Source organism: Neofelis nebulosa, chromosome 15 (assembly GCF_028018385.1).
Source record: "Neofelis nebulosa isolate mNeoNeb1 chromosome 15, mNeoNeb1.pri, whole genome shotgun sequence".
Classification (NCBI taxonomy): Eukaryota; Metazoa; Chordata; class Mammalia; order Carnivora; family Felidae; genus Neofelis; species Neofelis nebulosa.
Genome location: NC_080796.1, coordinates 12,077,798 through 12,103,354, shown reverse-complemented (window position 1 = coordinate 12,103,354; position 25,557 = coordinate 12,077,798). Strand labels below are relative to the sequence as shown.

Sequence of the window (25,557 nt, the reverse complement as noted above, 5' to 3'; positions counted from 1 at the left end):
ACATCAAGGACCTCTTCATGATACATCCAATCTCCCAATAAACTGACTGGGAAATAACTTAAGGGGAAATCTATGGCATTAGATAAAATAACAGGTTTGAGAATCTCATCCACAAGGTATCTTTTTATTCTTTATTTTGCTCTTTGCTAGAAGCTAACCCAGAGTAATAGAGACATGAATACATTTATTTACATATTTGCGTATTATGTGTTCATAGCAACTTTTACTGAGCATTTTCAGGGAGCCAGGCAGCGTGCTGTACGCTCTCACTATATTTCTCACCCAATTTTCAAAATACTCGTGTGAAGTCGGTATCATCATCTAGGTTTTAAAGATGATGAAAAAAGGCACAGAAAGATGAACTTGCCCAAAGCCACAGCACAACGCGTGAGTCGGAGATTTGAAAATAGGAGTTAGACATTCATCAAGCCCATGCACCAGGTCGGTCATACTGCCTCCTCTCCATAAAGGCAAAGTGTGCCAACCCATCTACCTACTTATCTTACTTCCCTCTACACTTGCATGTGGAGGATCCTGATTCCGTTTTCCCAACCCAGATGTCTAGGAAGACAATGTGGGGTCCTTTCCCTTGGACACCCTTCCCCTGGATCTTGGGCCCCCTGCACTTTGAGCTACAATTGCATTTGGGGGCTAAAGAGTGACACTACCACCAGGATACTACTCTTAAGGTTGCAATCCACAAACACTAACCTTTGGTCATGAACCCTCCTGTACTTTCCTGAAATAAATGTTTCCGAGAATACTCACGCAGTAAATCCATTAATCATATGAGCGTATTTGAGCAAAACGAGGTCCAGCCAGCCACACCTCCTTTTCCTTCCAGTGGTTACCCCAAACTCGCGACCTCTTGTTTGTAGTAATTCTCCAATTTCCTGGGAAATCAAAAATAGGGCTTTTGGACTATACTACCAGTGCTGTAAATCTAGTAGAATTAATTATATCTAAGATCATATAACAAGTCGAAGTCTCCTAGAGATGAACATCTCTCAAAAACTAACGAAGTGGAAGACAGAATTCCATCCAGATGATGGATGTTGCGTGAGGCATTATTTGGAAGCGATCCACCTTTGGCTTTGTTTTTTACCATTTCTTTAAAACCAGTAATTTTTATGATGTCAGAGAACTTCTTAAGATTTAGATTAACATATAAGAATAATAAATGCTACATATGAAAAACAAAGTTGTCAGTAAGTATTTATTACAAAAGACAAGCCAATTATTTGCAAGAACAACTGTAGCCTGATGATCTTCCTGAAAACCAGAAGACAAACTCTCAGCTAGCAAGGAGTCAGTCGCTAACGGCACGATGCTCTTTCAAAGAGAAGGAAGGTCGACAACAGCACTCCAAGTTCTTTTTTTTTTTTTTTTTTTTTTATTTATTTTTGGGACAGAGAGAGACAGAGCATGAACGGGGGAGGGGCAGAGAGAGAGGGAGACACAGAATCGGAAACAGGCTCCAGGCTCTGAGCCATCAGCCCAGAGCCCGACGCGGGGCTCGAACTCACGGACCGCGAGATCGTGACCTGGCTGAAGTCGGACGCTTAACCGACTGCGCCACCCAGGCGCCCCAACAGCACTCCAAGTTCTAAGCCACAGCCATTGTCTACAACCTAACCTTCGGCCCATGGTCTATCTATTCCCTACTTTACACCTTTCCGATCAAAGTCATTACCTCTCGTATTCTGACATTGACACAACTATGTAGTTTTTAGACTGCTGCTCTGTCAGGTTTGAATCCCAGCCCCGTCCGTCTATGTGCAAGTTATGGTGACTATCCGTGCCTCAGTTTCCTCATGCGTAGAAGCCGGGGGGCGGGGGGGGGGGGGGGGGGGGGCAGGCAGGGGTTGGCGACACCACCCAGCTCCCTGAGCTGTCGTGAGGTCCACAGAGCTCCCGAGTATACAACACTTCAACAGTGCCTGGCTCGCCATCACCGCCACTAAGTGTCGGCGAAGGTTAGCCCAGGTCCGGAGGTCACTCTCCTCAGCCCTGGTTCCTGACAGGCTCCTAGTGCAAGGCAGCTGTTATTTTTAACCACCTTTTTCTCCTCCCCCACCTTGATCTCCCTCGTGTACCCACCTTCCCAAAGCCTTGCACCTACAAGCACCCTTTTTTTTTTTTTAATGTTTATTTATTTTTGAGAGAAAGAGACAGACCACGAGTGGGGGAGGGGCAGAGAGAGAGACAGACACAGAATCTGAAGTGGGCTCCAGGCTCCGAACTGTCAGCACAGAGCCCAAGGCAGGGCTTGGCCCTGGCAGCCCAACCCATGAGCCGTGAGATCACAATCTGAGCCTGAAGTCGGACGCTTAACCAACTGAGCTACCCAGGTGCCCATAATCCACAAGTACCTTTAAGTGCCGTCTAACATTTCTCTTTTGTTGCCAATATGCTGCTACTTCAGTGAAGTGCACAGGAAGGTAAGAATTTGTTAAGGGGGGGAGGGGAGCAGAAGTTTATATTTTTTATTTAACTATTTTTTTTTTTTGAAAGAGAGAGAGCAGGGGAGGGGCAGAGGGGAGAAAGGAGAGAGAGGGAGGGAGAGAGAGAGAATCCCAAGCAGGTTCCACACTCTGTGGACATAGGGCTCAATCCAACAACTCTGGGACCATGAACTGAGCCAAAATAAAGAGTTGGATGTTCAACTGACTGAGTCACCCAGGAGCCCCCAGAAGTTTTACGGGGGCACCTGGGTGGATCAGTCGGTTAAGCATCTGACTTCGTCTCAGGTCATGGTCTCATAATTTGTGGATTTGAGCCCTGCATCGGGCTCTGGGCTGACAGCTCAGAGCCTGGAGCCTGCTTCGGATTCTGTGTCTCCCTCTCTCTCTGCCCCTCCCCCACTTGTACTCTGTCTCTCTCTCTCTCAAATATAAATAAATAAACAAACATTAATAAAAAAAAAAACAACCCAACAACAAAACTTTCGGAATTGGATCAGCTGAAAACGGGCTTACATTGTCCTGCTCTGTAGGAAAGGCCCCGATGCCAACTCGAGTCGTGTAGGCTTTCACGACCCCATATACTTCTCCGACATTTTGAGGGGGCATCCCCAGCCCGGTACAGACACCTCCAACCGTACAGTTTGAAGAGGTCACAAAAGGATAAGTTCCTAAAAAGAGAAACAAATATTAAACTATACACACATGGACATACGTTACTCGGAAACAGAATTATAATGAAAAATCCACATTTGAGTATATTCCAGGTAGTGGACAGACTTGACTAGAACCGTCCCCTCAAAACCTCAGTGTTTTCCTCTTGATCCTTTCTGTCCGTAACGAGGTAACAACACAGGCGGTTAGAGCTGGCAGGTGTGGGCACTGGAGAGGCTCTGTGGGCGTGTGCACGCTTACTCAGCTCTGCTCGGTGGGTGCTCGCCAAAGCCTGCTAGATGACGTGATGCCAAAACCCTGGTGTTCGTCCACTATGTAGACTTACAATCTACGTACTTTTAATACTCTTCTGTTAATTTGAAAACAAGTTTGTCTTACTTCCTTGATACAAATTTTTAAGACACATCAGCAACCCAGAGTGACACCAGTACACTATGAAAGTCTGTGATCTTCATTACCCTTCCTTCTGATCTCTGTTCAGGGAAGAATCCCCAAAATGACAAGGGAGGCTAAGAGGGGTGTACTCCCCCAGCCCCAAAGATCCTGGATCCCCACTTAAACTATCCACTAAGCTAATCAGACACTCTGCTTTCTTCCCAGACTGCACAGACATATTAAGCAGTCAAAAATCCATTATCTACTGTAATAGAAATACACTTTTTAATTGGTTTACTTGGGAGTCAAAAGCCGATGAAAGGTCAGTGAGAGCTGAGAACAATCAGACTTATCCTGAGGGATCAGGATCAGGCTTAGGCAGAGGCCAACAACCTGATAGGGCAGTAGCTGGACGGTATTGACTCGTTCACTTTTCGAAGATGGAAGAAATACCCTAATGTGCTCAGAATCTCACACCCAAGATGTTAAACAGATTTCCACAGACCTTAGAGTGGACATGTTTAAGGACAGGGTTTATTCTTGATATTTAAAGAAAGGCTGAACTGGGGCGCCTGGGTGGCGCAGTCGGTTAAGCGTCCGACTTCAGCCAGGTCACGATCTCGCGGTCCGTGAGTTCGAGCCCCGCGTCAGGCTCTGGGCTGATGGCTCGGAGCCTGGAGCCTGTTTCCGATTCTGTGTCTCCCTCTCTCTCTGCCCCTCCCCCGTTCATGCTCTGTCTCTCTCTGTCCCAAAAATAAATAAAAAACGTTGAAAAAAAAAAAAAAGAAAGGCTGAATTAAAAGTAAAGATCCTTCCATAGGATTCCTCTCATCATCAAATGGAGCATGAACCAAACAATGAAAATCAGTTTACAGAATCCCGAACCCACTGACCCAAACGGTGATTTCATTTTTCTCATAAACTACAAAACGTAACACATGTATTATATTTTCCACAACATTCTTCTCAAAAAACAGATGAGTGGCAAATGGCAAACTTCCATCATTCCTGAATATACAAGCCTGGCTTTAAAATCCTGTAAGGCTGGGAATGTAAGTTGGTACAGCCACTCTGGAAGACAGTATGGAGGTTCCTCAAAAAATTAAAACTGGAACTACCCTACGACCCAGCAATTGCACTACTCGGCATTTATCCATGGGATACAGGTGTGCTGTTTTGAAGGGACACATGCACTCCCTGTGTTTATAGCAGCACTATCAACAACAGCCAAATGTCCATCGATGGATGAATGGATAAAGAAGATGCGGTATATATATATATATACAATGGAGTATTACTCAGCAATCAAAATGAATGAAATCTTGCCATTTGCAACTATGTGGACGGAACTGGAGGTTATTATGCTAAGTGAAATTAATCAGTCAGAGAAAGACAAAAATCATATGACTTCACTCATATGAGGACTTTTTTTTTTTTTTTTTTGAGACAGAGAGAGACAGAGCATGAATGGGGGAGGGGCAGAGAGAGAGGGAGACACAGAATCGGAAGCAGGCTCCAGGCTCTGAGCCATCAGCCCAGAGCCTGACGCGGGGCTCGAACTCACAGACTGTGAGATCGTGACCTGAGCCGAAGTCGGACGCTTAACCGACTGCGCCACCCAGGCGCCCCATATGAGGACTTTAAGAGACAAAACAGATGAACATAAGGGAAACAAAAATAATATAAAAACAGGGAAGGGGACAAAACAGAAGCGACTCATAAATATGGAGAACAAACAGAGGGTTGCTGGAGGGGTTGTGGGAGGGGGGATGGGCTAAATGGCTAAGGGGCACTAAGGAATCTACTCCTGAAATCATTGCTGCACTATATGCTAACTAATTTGGATATAAATTTTAAAAAATAAAAAAAAATTTAAAAAAAGAAACTCAAATTGAATGTTGGAGACATTAAATAAAATTATAATTAAAAAAAAAAGAAGTGTACTTGTGGTGAGCACTGAGTAACGTACAGAATTGCTGAATCACTATATTGTACACCTGAAACTAACATTACACTGTATGCTAACCAGAATTTAAATAAAAGTTTTTTAAAAGTTAAAGAAAAAAAATCCTGTACGGGAACGTTAATTATTTATATCCTAAGTACTTTAGGGCTCGGTTAAGCCCCCATGAAGTCATAGCTCACTCACCAAAATCAATATCTAGTAGGGCTGCATTCGCACCTTCTACCAAGATTTTCTTTGGTGGTCCATGTAGGGCCTCATAGAGGAAGTAAACTCCATCTCTCACCATTGGTTTAATCCTTTCCATGTAACCCTACAGGCAAAGACAAAATCCAATTCCAGTGTGTACTAACAAATGTACAACATGATCAGTACAAGTAAAACTTACCTGACTCTAAGACAGGTAAGACTTAACTAACGCAAAACAGGAGGGGCTGGTGATGGTACCCAGTCTACTGGACATTTGGACTAGCTTTGGTCTCTCGTCCTGATTCTCCAGAACCAGAAAAGAGACCCTTCCACATTAACCTTACTGCAAGTTCTGATGACAACCTTCCTCGTGGCCAAGACTCATTCTTCACAAACCAGCTTGCAGGAAAATGAAAAGAACCGGGTATATTACATTGTGCTTTTGCGTCCGGTGAGGTCTTGAAAAAGCTACATGCAACTTGCATCAGGGTGACTGTCAAAATGTTGGTGCGGGTCACCAGTGTCAGGCAAATATTGACAACTGATTGTTAACACTCTTTTGCCATTGTATTCCATTATAGCAATAGCTCAGCAGTATTACTAGTAGGTAATATCAAATACTATTTTACACACGAGCATTAAAAAATTTTCACAAAACATATTAAAAGCATTAATAATCCTGCTTAATTTTAGAATTCAATTAAAAACGTCATATAAACAAGAGTTCCCCCAAGGCCTAAAGTACAAATACAATAAAACCTAGTTTCGGGGCACGTAGGTGGCTCAGTCAGTTAAGCGTCTGACTCTTGATTTTGGCTCAGGTCATGATCTCACAGTCGTGAGATCAACCCCACATAGGGCTCCGAGATGGTCATGGAGTCTGCTTAAGATTCTCTGTCTCCCTCTCCTCCTGCCCCTCCCCCTCTCGCACGAGTGCACATGTGCCCATGCCCTCTCTCCCTCTCTCAAAAACAAGTAAGGAAGCAAACCCCTAGTTTCAACTATGTTTCAATATTTAGCCAGACTAGTATGGAAATTCCAAGATCCACTTGTGAAGTCACCAGAATGTGTTACACCAACTGATCAAAGTATGGTCCCCCACCTTGGCTCTGGTATCCTGCTTATTCCTGTTTTAGTCCTTTTCTTATGCCTGAAGTGACCATACTGTTCATCATGTCCCTTATTCCTTCAAGTGCTGGTTCAACAAATAGCACCTATTAAGAATCTTCTTACCCAATTCTGTTCATTGTTATTCATCTACTTCACATGAAACATGCATAAAATGGAACTGAAAAGCCATAACCATACTTTAGCACATAAATATTTCCAAGTTGCTAGCAATAAATTTAAAATATTTGCTGCATGACAGAACGAAAAACAATGGCAGTGTATCCTAAGCAATGAGCAATACACTGAAATCTAAATACTCAGCATTTAGAATCTTCCTTGGAGGTCTTTTTTTTTTCTTTTTTTTTTTTTAAGGAATTTAGTGAGTAGATAGGCCTAAAGTCTATAATCATTCTAGAATAACATAGGAGGTTTGTAAATTCCTATTCAGTTCTGGAATTGATGTTCATACCGATTTACAGAAGAGAAGGAGTAATAATCAGATACACAGGAAGCAGCTTGAAACTCACCAAAGACCAGGGAGGAATGGAAGGTGGAGAAGGCAGGAGACTCATCTACTAACTTGGGCACCTGACACCTAACAGCTGCCAAATGTGAGCCCAACCTTTGCCAATCACCTTGGTCTCATAAGGGAACAGTGCTAAAGAGACCAGCCCCGGGGGCCTTCCTTCCGGAACGTGCTGGCCAGCTTTAAAAGTCAACAGCCCTGGCCGTCCCTCTGTTGATCTCTGCTCCACATTGCTAGGAGGGATTTTTATTTTTTACATAATCCACATCGAGTCTTTTTTCTGCTCAGAATTACTCAACAGCTTTTCCTTAACTCCAGGATAAAAGCTAAAATCGTTATCGCTAGACAGAAGACCCCCAGAAGACCTCCCGCCCACCCCCGCCCCGCCAATATTTCATTTCAGCCACATCACGCGAAGTGACTCAAACATGCCCTGTCCTTTTCGGTAGGCCTTATGCTTTCAGACTTAAAAAGGACAATAATTTGCCATACCAGTCCTTACTTCCGGTATGTTACACAGTCTGTGTGGTACTTAATACACCGTAAATCATTTAATGTACATCTTCCCAGTCACAATGGGATTTCCATAAAGGAAATTAGAGACTGTATGCTCTTCATTCTTATGTTTGCAGGTCCTAACACAAAGCCCGAATGAATGATCTTAGATGTCAATCTGGCAAATGACTTTTTTAAAAGGACATTAAAGGGGCCAGAAAGCATTACCTTGAGTTTTTGTAATTCGCCTTCAATGTCGATTTCCAAAGTGGGGTATATAGATTTGTACTGGTTGGCCAGAACTTTGAACCTGAGAAACACGGATAAATCAAGATGTTCGCTCTGTGTAAAACCAGTCTGAATAGATCACTTGATTCAAATGGTTTCTGTAGATAAGTGGTTTTCATAACAAATCAATCCAGGACTGAAGCTACATTCTAAGACATAAAAGCTACACAGGAGATCAGTCATATGAATAAGTGATACATTCAAAATATTTTTTAATTCAAATGTAGGAATGCCAATCATATAATTAGGGTGATGTGTGTGGAGGGAAGGGGATGGCCCAAGATCTGTAACCAGTAGACTTAAATCAGTGTAAATTACATTGCACTGTGTAAAAAAAAAACAAAAGGAGACAGTCTACACAATGCTTTTTAAAGAGACAGAGGCAGAATTTAGCAACTGGTCTCCAGTAATCTCAGTGGAGGTGCCCTGATGGCACAAACTGCTGCCTGAAAATGGATTCAGCCATCGGGTCTTTGATGCCACCTGTCATTAGACACAACCAATTAACTCCCTGTCACTGAGTCACCACACAGCTTTGATGATTATTAGGTTTCTCATGGAGACTTTTCTAGAGAGTAAGCATCCATGAGGCAATTTCTATTTTTTAAGGTGAGCTTAAATATTAAATAGTTCACCAGCACCTAAGAGCCTAATTATGTCTAGGCTGGAGGAGTCTCTGGAACTGAAAATCTGAGGGGTCAAGACTCTAGGGGGCGGTAACCCAACCACAGTACCGCCACACCCCCCTGGAATCTATTTCTCAGCAAACTATACCAAACTCCAATCCCTACATATAATTTTGGCTTTGCCTTCTTGGGGTACTGCTAGGATACCAACAAGATGTTACTTTTCATGAAGTTAATTTGAAATTAAGTAATAAAAAGTAACTTTAATACTCCAAACAAAACAAAAGAGCCAAACGCCACTATTCAACTAGAATACTGATCTTACCAATTTGCATCCTGGATATGAACAATCCCCAAAATCCCATGTGCTCTTTCCATTCTGAAACACAAGTTAGTTACCTCTCAGAGAAGCCCTCAAAGTCAGAAACAAGATCACACATCCGCAGTCCACTCCGAGCAGCTTTGGAGGAATAAACTGGGCCAATGCCCTTTTTTGTGGTACCCAAGCTTAAAAATAAATCAAAACAGGCTTTGAGTTAGACAAGAAAGAGGCACTTCTTATGGTCAGATCATTACAAAGAATGGAGTTACTTCGACTATTTTGTTTGTGCTCTTTTCTCTAAGTTTATCGTCACAACCCTATTGATTTCCTCTGAAATCCAAACATATTCTAATAATTTTTCTTAAACCTCTGGCCTAGGATTTAAACATAAGGGTCTGGATCTGCTTAAACTGCACCAAAAACAAAAACACATACTTTTTCCCGGCTTGTTCTTGTCTCTGTTGCTCCTGGATACCATCAGCGGCTTGATGAAAATCGAATACTGAGGAGAGAAACACCAAATCACAGTCGTTGAAACAGAGACCGCATGGGAGGAGGAAAACATACTGCATTTTAAATTACTTAAGTTACAAATGCCTTCGGCCTACTTTCATCACGACGAATCAAATGGATGCTTTTAAAAAGCGTCAATAATGGTGGGAGTGAAGTTATGACGCCAACAGGTACGTGAATACGAAGATCACGCCCAATCGTTCATTCCTATTAATTGCAAACTCTATTATTTTAAAACTGGTCAGTAAGAGGGTAGCTTTGGAGCCTACCCTACAATCCCATGAAGCTTCACTTACTAGGACACCCTCTTTTCTTCACGTTCTACCCTCCAGACATCTCACTCTCCCTCACCAGTCCCAAACTTCCGTCATCTCTCACCCCAAACCGTGGCTTCCTAATGAGTGTATTTCCACTCTGGGAAATTCAGATTATCTCGAATTCATAATTCTTAAGGCAGCAAAGCCGTCTTTCCAAGACACAAAATATGATGTCACCACCCCCTTGCCTTTAAAAACTCAATGGCTTTCTGTTGCTCAAAAGAAAAAGACAAAACTCCTTTATGTGGCCTCTCTTCTGGCTCCGTGCTCTGGTCCCCTTTCTGCCCTTGGGTCACACAGGCATTCTTTTACATTGATGGCTACAAGGCAGACACTTGTGTCTGAATGTGGCTCTTCCTGTGCCTGCGCGTGCACTCACAAACTCACGCCCCAGCAGTACTTTAGGAAGTCTCTTACTAGCTGATCTCCTTGCCTACAAGTTCTCAAATATTTACTGACTGAATAAATAGCTACTTGATGGAACAGGCAGGCCTAGAATTTTGTCTTACAACTTTTAACCAAGGCTTCCTTTGTTTCCAAAAAGCCAGACAGGAATATAATTTATGTACCATAAAATTCACCCACTTGCAGCGTCAAACTTAATCATATTTCATACATTAAACCATGGCTTCTTTTCCCTGATTGCTATTGCTTCCATATAAATAAGTTGAAATGTTTACATTTTACACAGAACGACTGACATTAAGTTTCCTAGAAAGCATTGGTGGCTTAGGTAAAAGATCTGGTGGTATCAGAAGGCTTCTGTTGTAGTTATAGATGTTGAAACCAGAAAAATTCGAGGAAACCTGACCTTAATCCACCCTCTGATTAACCCTACCCCCTACAACCCCCTCTGCCCTAATTCCCTCTTTTGAGACGCTACAAAATTGTCAAGGCAGTCCTCTTCCCAACTGTATGGTTAACAGATTTCCCCAGTGGTCTAGAACAGGAGTTCTGACACCTCTTACACTAGGTGATTACAACACAGAGACTAAATTTTTATTGTGTGACATAAAATTACCCTGTAAATCACTATGCATCTTCGTGCCACAGAAGCAGGTAGCAACAACATCCTTTTAAACTACACTGCCATATTGCACACCAAAAGGTATCTATGGGAATGTTCAGAGCAATATTATTTGCAGTAACTCAATACTAGAAATGAGTCAAAGCCTCATTAACGGGAAAATGGATAAACTGTGGCATTTTCATACAATGGGATACTATTCAGCAATGAAAAAAGTATAAAATATTGCTTCATTGAACAATAAGGATGAATCTCATGGGCACCCTGTTGAGTGGAAATCAGACGCAACAGATTAAACGTGTAATCTGTATCGAGTTCAAACAAACAACAACGACGACGACAAAACCAATCTATAGTGAGAGAACAGCGGTCTCCCTTGGTGAGATGAAGTAGATAAGGACTGGGAAAGGTCATTAGAGTGATTTTGTTTGTTTATTTGTTTGACTGAAATATACTACCTAGAACACTACTTCCAGGCATACAACATAAAGATTCAATATTTGTATGTACAGGGTGCTTGGACAATTCTGGTTCTTGTAGTTCTAGAAGAGTTTTAGGACTGTTTCTTCTATTTCTGTGAAAAATATGATAGGGATTGCACTGAATGTGTAGATTGCTTTGGGTAGGACGGACATTTTCACAAAACAATTCTTCCAATCCACGAGCACAGAGCATCTTTCCATTTACTCGCGTCTGCTTTCTTTCATCAATGTCTTACAGCTGTCAGTGTATCGGTCCTTTACATGCTTGGGTAGCAAAGTAGCTTTTTCGGGCACTAGAAAGGCTCTGTTTAACAAGGTAGACACTGATTAAAGGGGTAAAATATGTGTACACTTTTTGTGCATTTTGCTGTTGTGTGTGAGATGTTAAAATGGTTACTTATTTCTAATAATAGCTATTGTATGCTATAGGGATTAGTTTATTACCATGTACAGCTAATAACCATTCTTATTTACTTTAGAGGAGCCCGAACAGTTCTTAAGAAGCTGTTTCATTAAAACTCAGACTTTGCCAAAGTGAGACGTTGGAGTGAGCTATTTCTTTCGAATAAAAAAAAACATTTTGCATTTAAGTATCTGCTGCATTTTCTATGCCCAAATAAGTTACAGTGGCAACTTGCAAACCACAAATAAATGGTTGATGGAAAGCAGGCAAACCATATTTCTCAGAAATTAATTTAGTACCTTGCCACTAAGCTAATGTTTCCTTAGGTTTTTCCAGGCCCCGGGGAGCTATTAGTGAACTCAGAGTAATTACTTTCATAAAGCCTCATCGTGGCACAGAGCCTTAATACCCCCACTAACACTGTTTTTGAAAGAACGCTCTTCGTGTGAGGTTGCTTTGAACATGTCTTCCATTGTCCACAGCCTAGTTAAGGAAAACAAAAAATGCTGCCTTGGGGACTCAGTCTAATTTTTAAAATAAAAGATAATTATGCACTTTCAGTAGATAAGTTTTAATAACACCATTTTTTATTATTATAGTTAAGTTTTATTAACACCATTAATGTCGCACTGTATTAATGTGCCCACGTGAGCTTCAGGATCCGTAATACCCACATCGCTTGGTGCTCTTCTAAGTTGTTTTGGGGGTTTTATTAGTTGTGGCCACTCACTAGGAGATCTACCCTCTTAAGAGATTGTTAAGTCGCAAGAGAACACGGTCATCTACAGCCTCAGTGTTGCACAGGAGGTCTCTAGAACTCACTCAGGAGATGACACAAAGGTCATCTTTGCAGTGACACATCCCCAGCCACTGCATCGGAAACTATAGATTGCTACCCACCTTCTCCAAACTGCCAGATGCGACAGGTGGCTCCCCCCTCCTCAGACCGCATCACTGCATGCCACGGTGCGTTTGTTACAGATTTATCTTGTTTGTCATCTGTCTGCCCTACTACACCACACGCTCCATTTTTTCTACTGCTGAATCCTCAGTGCCCAACACTACACCTGGCACAGAGGAGTCATTCAATAGATAGTTGCTGAATCAAAGGACAGACACCAACTAACCTAGATTTCAAATGTTTAAAGAAATTTAAAGTCTTCGGCCATTTCTCAGATCTCTTTCCATCGGTAAGTATCTCTTACATTACAAATTTTGTTAGGCGTTTCAATGGGACAGGTCGCAATTATAATGTAATGGTTCCCTGCATGCTTGCTTAAGTATGCTAACGTAAAGAACTGGCCAACAATGGACTCATTTAAAAATTTCTTTAAAAGAAAATTAGCTGTTTAAAGCAAAAATTTAAGAATGCAACGTAGAGTTTATAACAACGTAGACATGAAATGTGGGACAGTAATAACACAAGGGACTGGATAAGGGGTATAGAGGGCGTCTGGGTGGCTCAGTCGGTTAAGCGTCCGACTTCGGCTCAGGTCATGATCTCGTGGTTCGTGAGTTCGAGCCCTGCGTCAGGCTCTGTGCTGACAGCTCAGAGCCTGGAGCCTGTTTCAGATTCTGTGTCTCCCTCTCTCTCTCTCTGACCCTCCCCCATTCATGCTCTCTGTCTCAAAAGTAAATAAATGTTAAAAAAAAAAAATAAAAAAAAAAAAAAAGAAACATTGCCTTGTAAAAATCTTGGGTTAAATATTGTATCATGTTAAGGTAGATGATTAAAGATGCATATTATAGGGGCACCTGGGTGGCTCAGTTGGTTAAGCATCCAACTTCAGCTCAAGTCATGATCTCACCGCTCGTGAGTTCAAGCCCCGCATCAGGCTCTGTGCTGACAGCTCAGAGCCTGGCGTCTGCTTCACATTCTGTGTCTCCCTCTCTCTCTCTAACCCTCCCCCCTCTCAAAAATAAATAAAAACATTAAAAAAAATTTTAAAGATGCATATTATAAATCCCAGAACTACCAAAATTCACAAAACAGGAAGTATAATTAATCAATCAATAAATAGTGCAGATAATATTTAAAATACTAAATCTAAAAGAAATCAGGAAAAGGAGGAAAAAAGACAATGGCAGGAATAGAAAACAAAAAGCAGATATAAATTCAGCCTTAATGTTAATTAACTATATTTAGAAATAAATGATCTAAACACTCCAGTTAAAGGGGACACTGTCACAAGGACTAAAAAGCAAGACCAACTATATTTTGTGTATAATAAATGCCCTGCATATATAGATATAGATAAGCTAAGGATGGTGAGATTGAAAAAGATACCTCCTGCAAACGCTGATCTTAAGAAAGGTGTGCTGGTTCTTAAGAGTAAGGAATATTACCGTGGCACATTCCTGTGTATACCAACATACACGAGGACATCTCATCACAATCAAAGTTAATCCGCCAAAAACAGAAGTTTAAATAGACACACCACCCAAAGCACACAAAGCAGAAACTGACAAGAGGTGAAAAGACAGACGAATCCAGTTACTGCTGGAGGTTTCAGCGTGCCTCTAAGTGACAGCAAGGAGACAGAATACCAGCGAGGACACAGAAGACGTGAACACCCTTTAACTGACACTTAAGGGAACACCCCACTCTCAACAGAACACATATTCTTAGTGCATGTCGAACACTAACCAAAAGAGGCCCTATGCCAGGCCATAACACAAGTCTCGACAAATTGAAAACGAATGAGATCACACACAGAGTATGTTCTCTGTCTATAACAAAGTCAGGAATAAATAAGGGAAATCAGAAAAAGCATCCAATATTTACAAATGTAAACGTATTTCTCAATAACTCGTGGGTCAAAAAGAAATCACCAAAAAGCATTTTCAAATGAATGGAAATAAACGTACAAAATGTCAGTATTTGTGGAATGTAGCTAAAGTAGTATGAGACTCATACGCAGCTTTAAATGCTTACGTTAGAAAAGAAAGGTCTACGTCGATGATCTAATAAGCTTGAAAAGAAGCTAGAAGTGAGCAGATTAAACCCCCAGAGTATGTCAGTCCAGCACAGTTCACTTCAGAGAAATTATTTGAATGGATTACTGAGGTTTAGCCATAGGCTTCAACCTCTGCTGGTAATTTGGAGGCACTGCTACTTAGCTGATACTTAAGAAACTTGATGGGGCTGCTCTTAAATGGAGGTCAAGGCTAAAACTAGAGCAGCTCTTGTCTCAGGAGACCTTTGTATTTAAATACAACTTAAGGGGTGCCTGGGTGGTTCAGAGGCTAAGTGTCTGCCTTTGGCTCAGGTCGTGAGCCCCCCACGTCAGGCTCTGTGCTGACAGCTCGGAGTCTGGAGCCTGCTTCAGATTCTGTCTCTGTCTCTCTGCCCCTCCCCTACTCGCTCTCTGCCTCTCTCCCAAATATAAAAAACATAAGAAAAAAGTTTTTTTAAAAATGCAACTTAAGAGCTTGCATCGGTCAGTTCTCTCTCTTTCCTGGTTAGTGTCTCAAAACCATGTGACTGATAATTAACAATTCTATCCCTTCAAAGGTAGGACAGGAACAAGGAGACAAACTTCAAACTTCTTGGTGCTGCCTGAAGTTAATTTGAGAATCCAGTTTGTTCTAACAACGGACAAGGAGGCTACACTGAATAAAGTCTGAACCACTGAAAAAGCCACATGGGTACATTTTAGACACAAAGAGTCACTCTCAAGATTTTTTCCAGATAGAAGACCTACTTTTTACATGAGTACTAATGTGCAAATAAATGCTCTTCATATTTGATATGGTTTATTATATCTTTTATTTTATTTTTTTTTTAAGTAGGCTTCATGCCCAGCACAGAGCCCAACGCGGGGCCAGAACTCCCCACCCTGAGATCAACACCTGAGCTGAGATCAAGACTCAGATGCTTCACCAACTGAGACAGCCAGGTGTCCCTAAAATGCTTTATTCTATAACAGGATTAGAGATGTTTCTCATGAAATGCTGCTTATGTTATTCATTAGTTTAGCTAATTCCTCAGAAGTTAGTGATAACTTTGAGAATAAGGCAGTTATAAAAAAATGCATGTTATGCCCCTTACCAATGTGAGCTCTGTCAGATATGATGAGCCTTTTTTCCCAGCCTTCCAGACCTAGAGGGAAGGAGAAAAAAGATACGGTTAACTGAACACTTTGTATAATTTTTAAACCTTAATTTCTTTAGGGATACAATGTTTCAAAGTGTTTTTCACAGAAGTAATCACTAACACATCTTGTCTTCTGTATGGGATACATATTTAACAGGAATGTTCTGACCGGTCATTCATTATATATACACTCATGCACAAATTCTATCTTTTTAAATGTTTAACTCTAAAACGCTTCAAACTCAAGCCAGCCGGAGCCACATAAAATACTTCTAAGAATCCAAAAGCAAATGGTGGGAAAATGTCATTTTTGTTAGAGGCAGGGGAGGGGGAATTTGCTGCAGAGCAGGAGAAGAATTTTAAGAAAAGGGAGTTAATTTGGGGAATGGCACCCTTTCCCAAAAGACAATTATAAAAAGTGGGATTAAGGCGCCTGGGTGGCTCAGTCCGTCAAGCATCTGACTTCAGCTCAGGTCATGATCTCATGGCTTGTGAGTTCAGCCCTGCATCAGGCTCTGTACCGACAGCTCGGATCCTGGAGCCTGCTTCGGATTCTGTGTCTCCCTCTCTCTCTGCTCCTCCCCTGCTCGTGCTCTGTCTCTCTTTCTCAAAAATAAATAAACGTTTAAAAATTTTTAAAAGATTAAAGAATTTAAAAGGAGACAGCACCACGTAGGTAAAAATGCAGGGAAGCAAAGAGGGATGAGAGCCGCAGGCAGCCAGGATTCTGTGACATCACATCGAACTGTCAGGAACACTTGAGGTTGGATTGCTACTTTTAAACTTGAACAACGAAATCGAATTGAGTATTTCCAACGAGCCAGGCTAAGGGCAAACAGTGCTTTTCCTCAACTGCGTATTTATTATTTGTGTTGCCAAGTGGCCCTCAAAGCCCAGCAAGGCAGCCAAACTGAATGTAAACAGACTTCCACAAATCCCAAAGAGATTAGCAAAGGCAGGAAATTAAGGCTTTAAAAAAACTGTTCTTAAGGAGATGGGAGTGAATCATGTCATAGAAAGAGCATCTCCCTCATGTGGAGGGAGGGACAGAAACAACCCTGTTTTTATCCCAGGGTTATACAACCCATGGGAACAACACTGACTGACTGTGTGCAAAGGGGACCTCACTGGTTTCCTGACTCCCACAAGCTAACGTTTGGTTTGGGAGGTGGGGATGATGAATCTCTGGAGTTTCTCCACCAGCGAACGGACAGTGATTCCAGGAGCCTGAAGAGAAACTCTATGGATGACCTGGGTGTCAAGAAATCAGGTCTTACACAATTACCTTATTCTGTTTGTCTTCTGTTTACAACACTGATCATACTGAATAAAATGTAACCGACATTGAAAACATTTGTCCTACAACAACCTGCAATTTTAAAGTATAAGACAAGGGAGCCTGGGTGGCTCGGTTGGTAAGCATCCGACTTCGGCTCAGGTCATGATCTCACCATCCGTGAGTTCAAGCCCCGCATCAGGCTCTGCTCAGAGCCTGGAGCCTGCTTCAGATTCTGTGTCTCCCTCTGTCTCTGCCCCACTCATGCTCTGTATCTCTCAAAAATAAATAAACATTAAAAAAAAAAAATTTAAAGCATAAGACAAAATGTTTTGTCTGGTGTGAGATTTTTCAACAAACTTTACAATAAACAAACCAGTTACCAGGCAAAGCAGTCAGGCTTTCATACCTTTTCCTTTTTGGACATTTTTCTCTGCTTCCTCAAATAATCCAGGTAGATGAATTACCACACCATTTCCTAAAGGAAAGCAAAAAAAAAAAAACAAAAAAAACAAAAAAAACCAACCTTAAATATTTATACTTATAATACAGATATAATGATATTAAAATACAGACATCTATGATAATTCTCATCTAGAATAGCAGATATATGAAGGACTTAATAAACAGAATATCTGATTTCTCAGGGAGTTACCACAGAAATGATTCCAAGTTTTTAACAGTAGAGTAATGTAAATACACATAGAATATAAAACACTAAAGTTACATTCAAAATAATTCGAAATTTCTTTGAAACAAAGTGAAACTTATTCTGAAAGAACCTAGTTAGGTCGGTCTAGGCAAACTGAACCAGGGTACAATGATGCTAAATCAATGCCTTTAAAATTGGGGAATCATACCCTATTAGTGGCCATAAAATCAATTTAGCGGGTTGTGATTAGCATTTTTAAAGATAAAAAACTAGGCCAAAAAACTTTAGATCGCATCACATTATAAGGGTTCAGCATCAATCCGTGAAACATCTCCTATATTTCTTACTGTGCATCAGTGTTTGGAAAGCTGATTTGATGATCTAATACTGCTTTATGAATTTAAGATTGCCAATGGCCACAGTTAAATGCAAGTTATTCCAAAAAGTATTAGTGCTAAAAGACAGAGTTGTAAAATAGCCAGAGTTAGGTATATTCCAGAAGGTACCAAGGTCAAGATTAACAAGGGATCAGTGATTATTTGAGCAGTGAGAGATGAAATCAGCTTGGATAACGAAAAATGAACACCATTATCAATTGAGGGAAAAAAAACCCAAACGGTTCAGTTTATACACTCACCAATGAATGCAGTAACATTGGGATTAATTATTCCACTGGGTAAAAGATGAAAATCATATTCCACAGAATCTACAACAACTGTATGGCCAGCATTATTTCCTCCCTGAAAATATAAGACGGGAAAATTGACCCGGACAATAAATATGACAAATAACACATCTCCCTTCTAAAGTGAACTAGTAATTTCTTCTAAAATGTCAATATAACTGAAGAAAACCCAAGTATGTATTCGCCACAAATACTTATTTTTATTTTTTTTTAATGTTTTATTTATTTTTGAGACAGAGAGAGAGAGAGACAGAGCATGAGCAGGGGAGGGGCAGAGAGACAGGGAGACACAGAATCCGAAGCAGGTTCCAGGCTCCAGCTGTCAGCACAGGGGCTTGAACTCGGGAGCCGCGAGATCGTGACCTGAGCCGAAGTTGGACGCTCAGCCGACTGGGCCACCGAGGCGCCCCACAAACACTTATTCTTTACAGGGTTTATAATAGTTTGACTATACCCTCTTCTTCCCCCCACCACAGCACCCTGGTTTTTCCTGACGGGATCTAGAAAACTAATAAATTCAGGTTTCTAGAAGGTAGAAAGACATCTCCCCTCTTAAAAAGAGAAAAAATTATGAGAGAAGAAGTACAGGGAACAATTAGTTATTCTGGCTTGGGCATTCTAGAGGACATGCAGCAATCTAATTAATTACCTGTGATATTTCATCCAAACACAGAAAAATCCCTAGATTAAAAGAGTAATCGATCCAGTTATGTCGACCCTAACTTGACATAAACATTCATGTAATTCCCACTGTACTAAAAGGGCGTCAAGCAGCTCTGTGACCTGAAATGTGTATTCTTGCATGCACTTAATTATCAACTAGGAAATCTCCAAGTAACTCCTTCCAATACTGGCTATCCTGAGACTCCAATTCTTAAATGTGTAAGTCAGTCTTGTGGGTGTTTAGTACCAATCCCTGAATCCGCTCATCTCCGGATAAAGTAATACACTGGGTCAAGGAACCTCTAAAGTTGAGAAACATATTATAACCCCATAGTGAAACTTCCACTCTGTAAAGCTGATGCCTAGAATAGTCAACACAAAGCAAAACCTGAGGTCAGATTAGGTTCACAGGAGACTGATTATTAAGTGACCACGTAATTTTTCTAATTTTTTTTTTGAGTTTATTTATCTTGAAAGACAGAGAGAGAGGATGGCACAGAGAATCTCAAGCCCACTCCACACCATCAGCACAGAGCCTGACCTGGGGCTTGAAGTCACAAACCGAGAGAACATGACTGAGCTGAAATCAAGAGTCGGACGCTTCATAACGGACTGAGTCACCCAGGCGCCCTAATTTTTCTAATTTCTAAGCTTAAAAAACATTAAAAAGAAAAACCCCACACAAATCAACTGATATTTAAACTTCTACATAATATTAACAAAAAGCTTAAAGTAAACAAACCAGGAATATATTTGCAACAAATAGAAAATTTAACAACATCCTTGTTGGACACTAAAAAAAATATCAATACACTATGCGTCCTGAGAATGACTAGTTTAACTTTATCCCAAGGCTGTTTTTGACAAAACGAAGGTTATTTACTTTTTACCAAATCATCACCAATCACGAACTCACAAAACCTGCCAGAAGATTGGTCTTGCACAAAAAAAAATAAAAATAAATAAATAAATAAATAAATAAATGCCTATTTATACTGTTCTCCACAAATACAAAGCAAAGAACTGCCTGCTTTAAGACTAGTACATGTCTATGTCAGGTATGTTTAAAACAAAACAAAAAAAGACCGGACAGTGAGGTCTGGAAGGCAACAGGTGGGCGGCAGGTCACAGGAGGACAGAAGCAGGAGTGATCAGCAGCACTTCCCTCACTCGATACACCGAGGGAACCTGGCAGTATTTCCCTACTTTTTATGTTTTAATAAGAAACATCTGCATGGGAGAAAAGGCTCTGAAGGATGCACAGTAGGGGGTGAAGTCTTCCTCATAGTCCTCACCCCACCAGTCACCACCAGGTTTTGGTGTAACTTCTGGAGGTAATTTGCCAAAGCCAACAGGTATCTGCATCCTGTTTTATTGCACACATCCAAACGGCGGGAGCTGTATACTCCCGGGCAGCCTGCTTTTACTTAGCAAATCTGAGCACGCGTTCCACACCTTGTGAACTGAACCACCTCATTCTTTTCATGGCCCTACTGTACAGCTTTTTACACGGTCCCATACAGAATTTATTTCCCACATGAGAGGCATCCGGGTTGTTTCCAATCTGTGGTCCTTAGAGACAACGTCACAGCAGCACTTCCTGGTGCATACTTTATTATGACTTCACACTTGTGCAAGTTTATTACCAATTCTGATAGAACCCTAAAAGAAAAATAACTCACAGGACAATTCTTACTTGGTGTTTATAGCTTTTCTTTCACAGATCGATCCCTCATGCAAATATTAGCTTTTTTTATCGCGACTTTTTACGATTTAGGAGACCTCCCCCAAACTTTCAGGAAAAATCTTTCCGGAGTATAAAGCTCATTCAAATTTCTGGAGATCCTACGAAGAGATCCTATGAAGATGCTCATTTGTTATTAATTCTAAATTGTTATAAATCACTAAAGCTAAGAAATTTGTCCTCAACTGTTATAAAGTACTAGTGACTTTACGACAAAAAAAACTAGTAAAGCACTATTACTTCAGCAAAATCAGTTTATTTTTTTAATCCACCATTTGCCTAAGATAAAAAACCATGCCACAATTTTTGGAGTAGACCTCTAAAGTCAGTCTCCTAATTTACATAAAACTACTTTTATAGGTACACTAATATAATCATTTGGTGAAACAATTATTAACTCGGCGGTTGTGTAACCAAACCCTACTTTCTTAGATAATGTTTTACCAAGACAGGCAGTGATGGTGGCAGCAACCGTAATAAAGCGGATTGTTTGTTATGGGTTGTGAGAGATGACGCTAGGGGGATGAGACGGTTTAATTTGTTAAGTTCTTCCAAGTTTACAGGTGGTGGTTCAGGCTGGAAAAGTTCAGCTGCAAAAGGCTTGAAAATCACACTTTAGTGAACAGCTGAGCGCACTCAAACATTAATCAGCCCTTTCAATAACCAATGTCCTATATTCAGGCCTCCTATCTCATGGAAGATTTCTCATTGAAATCTCAGGATTTCAATCTCATTTAAATTCTACTTGGTTGAGCAAGAAAATATGGTTAAACATGCCCAGAATAACCCTAGCTTATTCATTCTATTAAGGAGCCAGGGGAGAAAATGTAAGCCTGCTTATTAGCGTATCTGGTCATTAGTGCCCCGGGGGAACTGGGGTAGGACGGCTTCTAATCTCAAACACACAACTCTGCAGAAAAGATTCCTAAGGTGAACTGAGGGGGAGTTACTCATAAGGAGCTTCCTGACAAGGTGATCTATACAGGAGATAAGCTTTCGTAAACTGTCGTGTTTTACAAAATGCGACAGAGGCAGCTTCAAATCTGAAGTGTCTATTTGGCTGCTAACCTCAAATATTCATAGATGGTGTGCGATATACAAAAGTCCCCTTGGGAGCTCAGGCAATGGTCTCCAAACACAGACTACACCGGTCCAAGGAGAGGTCAGTACACTAGCAAGCAGCAAAACACGGTTTCGATATTTGCACCACTCCTAACCACACCACACCCTCCCCCCACACCCTCCAGTGAATTAGGGGGGCAGAGTCTGAACCACAGGCTTCCACATCTGTGATCACACTGCCGGTCACAGGGGCAGTTCCGCGAGCGTGCCAGAGCAAGTAACGAGAACATATATATTTAATCAAGTTTAATAATTCTCATAAGGAGCACTGGGGAGGCCAGAGAGCACTATATAAACGATCGGAGAGAAATATCGTCTACTTTTAACGGAGATGTACTACTCTCTTCCCAACGCGAAATTTCTGCAAAACAAACTTGATAAATTATCCCCCCTCCCGATAACGTACGGATCATATATTCATATTAATAGTTACAAGTAACTATCTCTTGCTGTTTTGTTAAATTCCTGTAACACATGGTCCTAGTCACTCATATAGGACACATGTAGGTCCTAGTCACTGTTAACTATCAAAGCTGCATGTGTTATATCACTTAACTAAAAACACAGAATGTGTTTAATTGTCATACAATCAAAAGAGCTGTGGACTAGCAATGAATGTTGTTTTCGAGATCAATGATACCAAGAGAGAAAATATTTTTTAACAATTCTCAGATGCCTTAATTTTTTAAACATTTTAAATTCTGAAATTTACCCTTTAAAACCCCAAGAAACAAGAAATCCGTGTGAACCCAAAGTAACTGCATATTATGTGGCAAGTTGCTTTGAGAAAAAACCTAAGTTTATAATGCCTTAAATGATGGTTTTTCCTATACTGAATATCAAGAATAAATGCAAATTCAGGGGCACCTGGGTGGCTCAGTCAGTTGAGCATCTGACTTCGGCTCAGGTCATGACCGCACAGCTCTTGAGTTCGAGCCCCGCGTCGGGCTCTGTGCTAACAGCTCGGAGCCTGGAGCCCGCTTCAGATCCTGTGTCTCCCTCCCTCTCTGCCCCTAACCTGCTCGCATTCTGTCTCTGTCTCTCTCAGAAATAAACAAACATTAAAAAGTTAAAACAAACTAAATAAAAACAAGCGTAAATGCAAATTCACTGTATTGAAGTAAAAAAATAAACCTATGAAAGAAAATCCAATCAGGTCTCACCAGTCACAAAACATCCCCTAATTTGGTATTTATTTTACTGATTCTCTTCGACTGTTATTCTTGCTTTAAGATTAAATATAAATAAAATATTAAATATGCTGCTTAATGACCAAGAATAAAATGTCTCTCGAACATTATGATGGAGGCAAAAGCAGAGCTAAAATGCTATGTTCTCAAACCTAAAGATCAAAGTTTCTGACATACGCTTTAAGTTTTATAAACCATTCCTAAGATAGGCCATTTTCACTGTTTTAATTATAGTTAATCAAAACCAATTTTTTCAAACGTTTATTTATTTTTGAGAGAGAGCGGGGGAGGGGCAGAGAGAGAGAGGGAGACAGAGGATCCCAAGTAGGCTCTATGCTGTCAGCACAGAGCCTGAGGCGGGACTCAAACCCAGGAATTTTGAGATCAAGACGTGAGATCACGACCTGAGCGGAAGTCGGATGCTTAACTGACTGAGCCACCCAGGTGCCCCAATAAAAACCCATTTAATTCCAAACATTCTTCCCTCTAGAAAAACAGCGGCTCTACAGTATATTTGATACTGTTACCAAACAATTCACAAATAAGAATAACCCAGAGCCAGTATTTCTTCATTGCGCATTTTCCTATATAAAATTAACTCTCCGTCAGCTACACCTTCTTTATGTTTTGTCCCTCTTCTTTTCCCTCTCCCCCCAAACTCCTTACTTTGCAAATCATTAATTGACCCAGACTGGGAAACCTGATCCGACCAAGCCTGAGCCAATCAAGATCCTCCCCTCTTGGGAATTGGATTTTGAGTAGCGAGAAAGGCAGTAGCTCAGTGACACCTGTAACCTAAGGGAGCCTCCTTTAAAAAAAAAAGTTGCCAGTTCGGGCTGCTGAGCTCCCGGGAGCTGCCTTTACCCGAGGCCACCCTGAGGACTGGCCAACCCGTCCTTGCTTCAAACAAATCCCCATTTTGCCTAAGACAGCCTCCCTCCATTGCTAGCAAACAACAGACTCCAAATGATTCACCGCAGGAACTAATTGCAATATAGTATGCATACAGCTGGCTCTCTAAAGTTCCTATCTTGCACTGGTGATAAACCGAATATAAAAAATGATTAACTTCCAAATGTTAGTATTTATGCTGTCAAGAACAAAACTCGGAAGCACTACAGGGATGGTATAACAGTATTTAGTTATTTTGTAACTGTTCTCAGTTATACACTTCCCAATTGGGGTTTGAAGCCTAAGAAAGGAGACAATTAATTTTCCTTCCGCCGGAGCCCTCAAGCCCAACCCTAGAATAAAAGCTTGGATCAGGAAATGGTGGTATATGCAAGTTTCCAATTAAGAAGCTCCAAAGGTCCAGGAGAGATTTAAAAGAAAAGGTTTTGGGGGCACCTGGGTGGCCCAGTCAGTTAAGTTCGACTTCAGCTCAGGTCAGGATCTCACGGTTTGTGGGTTCGAGCCCCACGTCAGGCTCTGTGCTGATACCTCGGAGCCTGGGGCCTGCTTCGCATTCTGTGTCTCTCTCTCTCTCTCTCTCTCTCTCTCTCTCTCTCTCTCTCTCTCTCTCTCTCCGCCCCTCCCCCACTCACGCTCTGTCTCTCTCAAAAATAAACAAACATTAAAAAAAAAGTCTGGAAGGGAATGAAATGAAACGACATTAGTCTGCAAAAGCGACTCCAAAAAAAGAAAAGAAGAAAAAAAAGCGACCCCTGATTCCCAACTCAGCTCGCTATTGGGTCTTACCTCTTTCCCAAATCACTCCCCTAACCGAGTTCCTGCTGTGACCGCGGAGGTGAAGACAGTAAAGGGCCCCCCCCCCCCCCCCCCCGCCGTGTTGCAAACCCGAAACAATGGCGTCTGCAGCAACAGCAGGCGCCAGAGAGTCCGGGGCTGACACTTTTGTGCGCAAGCCTGGAGGCCTTTCTCAGGCCACCGAGGCCTCTGACACACGGTCTGTACGTCTTTGTCCTTTCTGCCCCGAGTACACGAACACCGTGCTATGACCACAGAGCTCAAAGTGAACACCCGTCCACAACAGGTACTGCCCTGGATCACAGGAGAGGACAGCGACACCTCACACCCCGCACCTCCGAACCATCCCAGCAAGCAGAGAAGGGTTCCTATGTCTTGCCTCGAGTCTTCAAGCATCTTAGAAACCTAACAGGCTTTTGAGACCATGCTGATGACCTGGGCTGGTTCCTCGGGAGAACGTCAGACCTGTGCCTGTCTTTCCACACGAAACACTTCTCCTTACACCAAAACTAAAACACTTGTCAACCCACAGCAAGAAAGTCATTATAAACAAGGATGACTAGTCTTTTATGAAGACGTTCATCTAATTGCAATTGGCTTATGATTTCAAAATAGAACAGGTTAAGTGACTAGCAGTAAGTCGACCAAC

At 41.5% G+C, this 25,557-nt stretch overlaps 1 protein-coding gene across 2 annotated transcripts in view; it reads right to left on the bottom strand.

Moving 5' to 3' along the window:
- ADSS2 (adenylosuccinate synthase 2) overlaps positions 1 to 25,557 on the bottom strand; it is a 37,255-nt gene that overhangs the window by 6,189 nt on the left and 5,509 nt on the right. For both annotated transcript variants that reach the window (XM_058701756.1, XM_058701755.1), the window contains exons 2-10: positions 18,435 to 18,537; positions 17,555 to 17,623; positions 15,825 to 15,875; positions 9,467 to 9,533; positions 9,109 to 9,216; positions 8,024 to 8,105; positions 5,662 to 5,788; positions 2,979 to 3,133; positions 769 to 893 (exon numbers count right to left, since the gene is read on the bottom strand). In XM_058701756.1, coding sequence (XP_058557739.1) covers positions 769 to 893; positions 2,979 to 3,133; positions 5,662 to 5,788; positions 8,024 to 8,105; positions 9,109 to 9,216; positions 9,467 to 9,533; positions 15,825 to 15,875; positions 17,555 to 17,623; positions 18,435 to 18,537 — 887 coding nt within the window. The remainder of the gene's footprint in view (positions 1 to 768; positions 894 to 2,978; positions 3,134 to 5,661; positions 5,789 to 8,023; positions 8,106 to 9,108; positions 9,217 to 9,466; positions 9,534 to 15,824; positions 15,876 to 17,554; positions 17,624 to 18,434; positions 18,538 to 25,557) is intronic.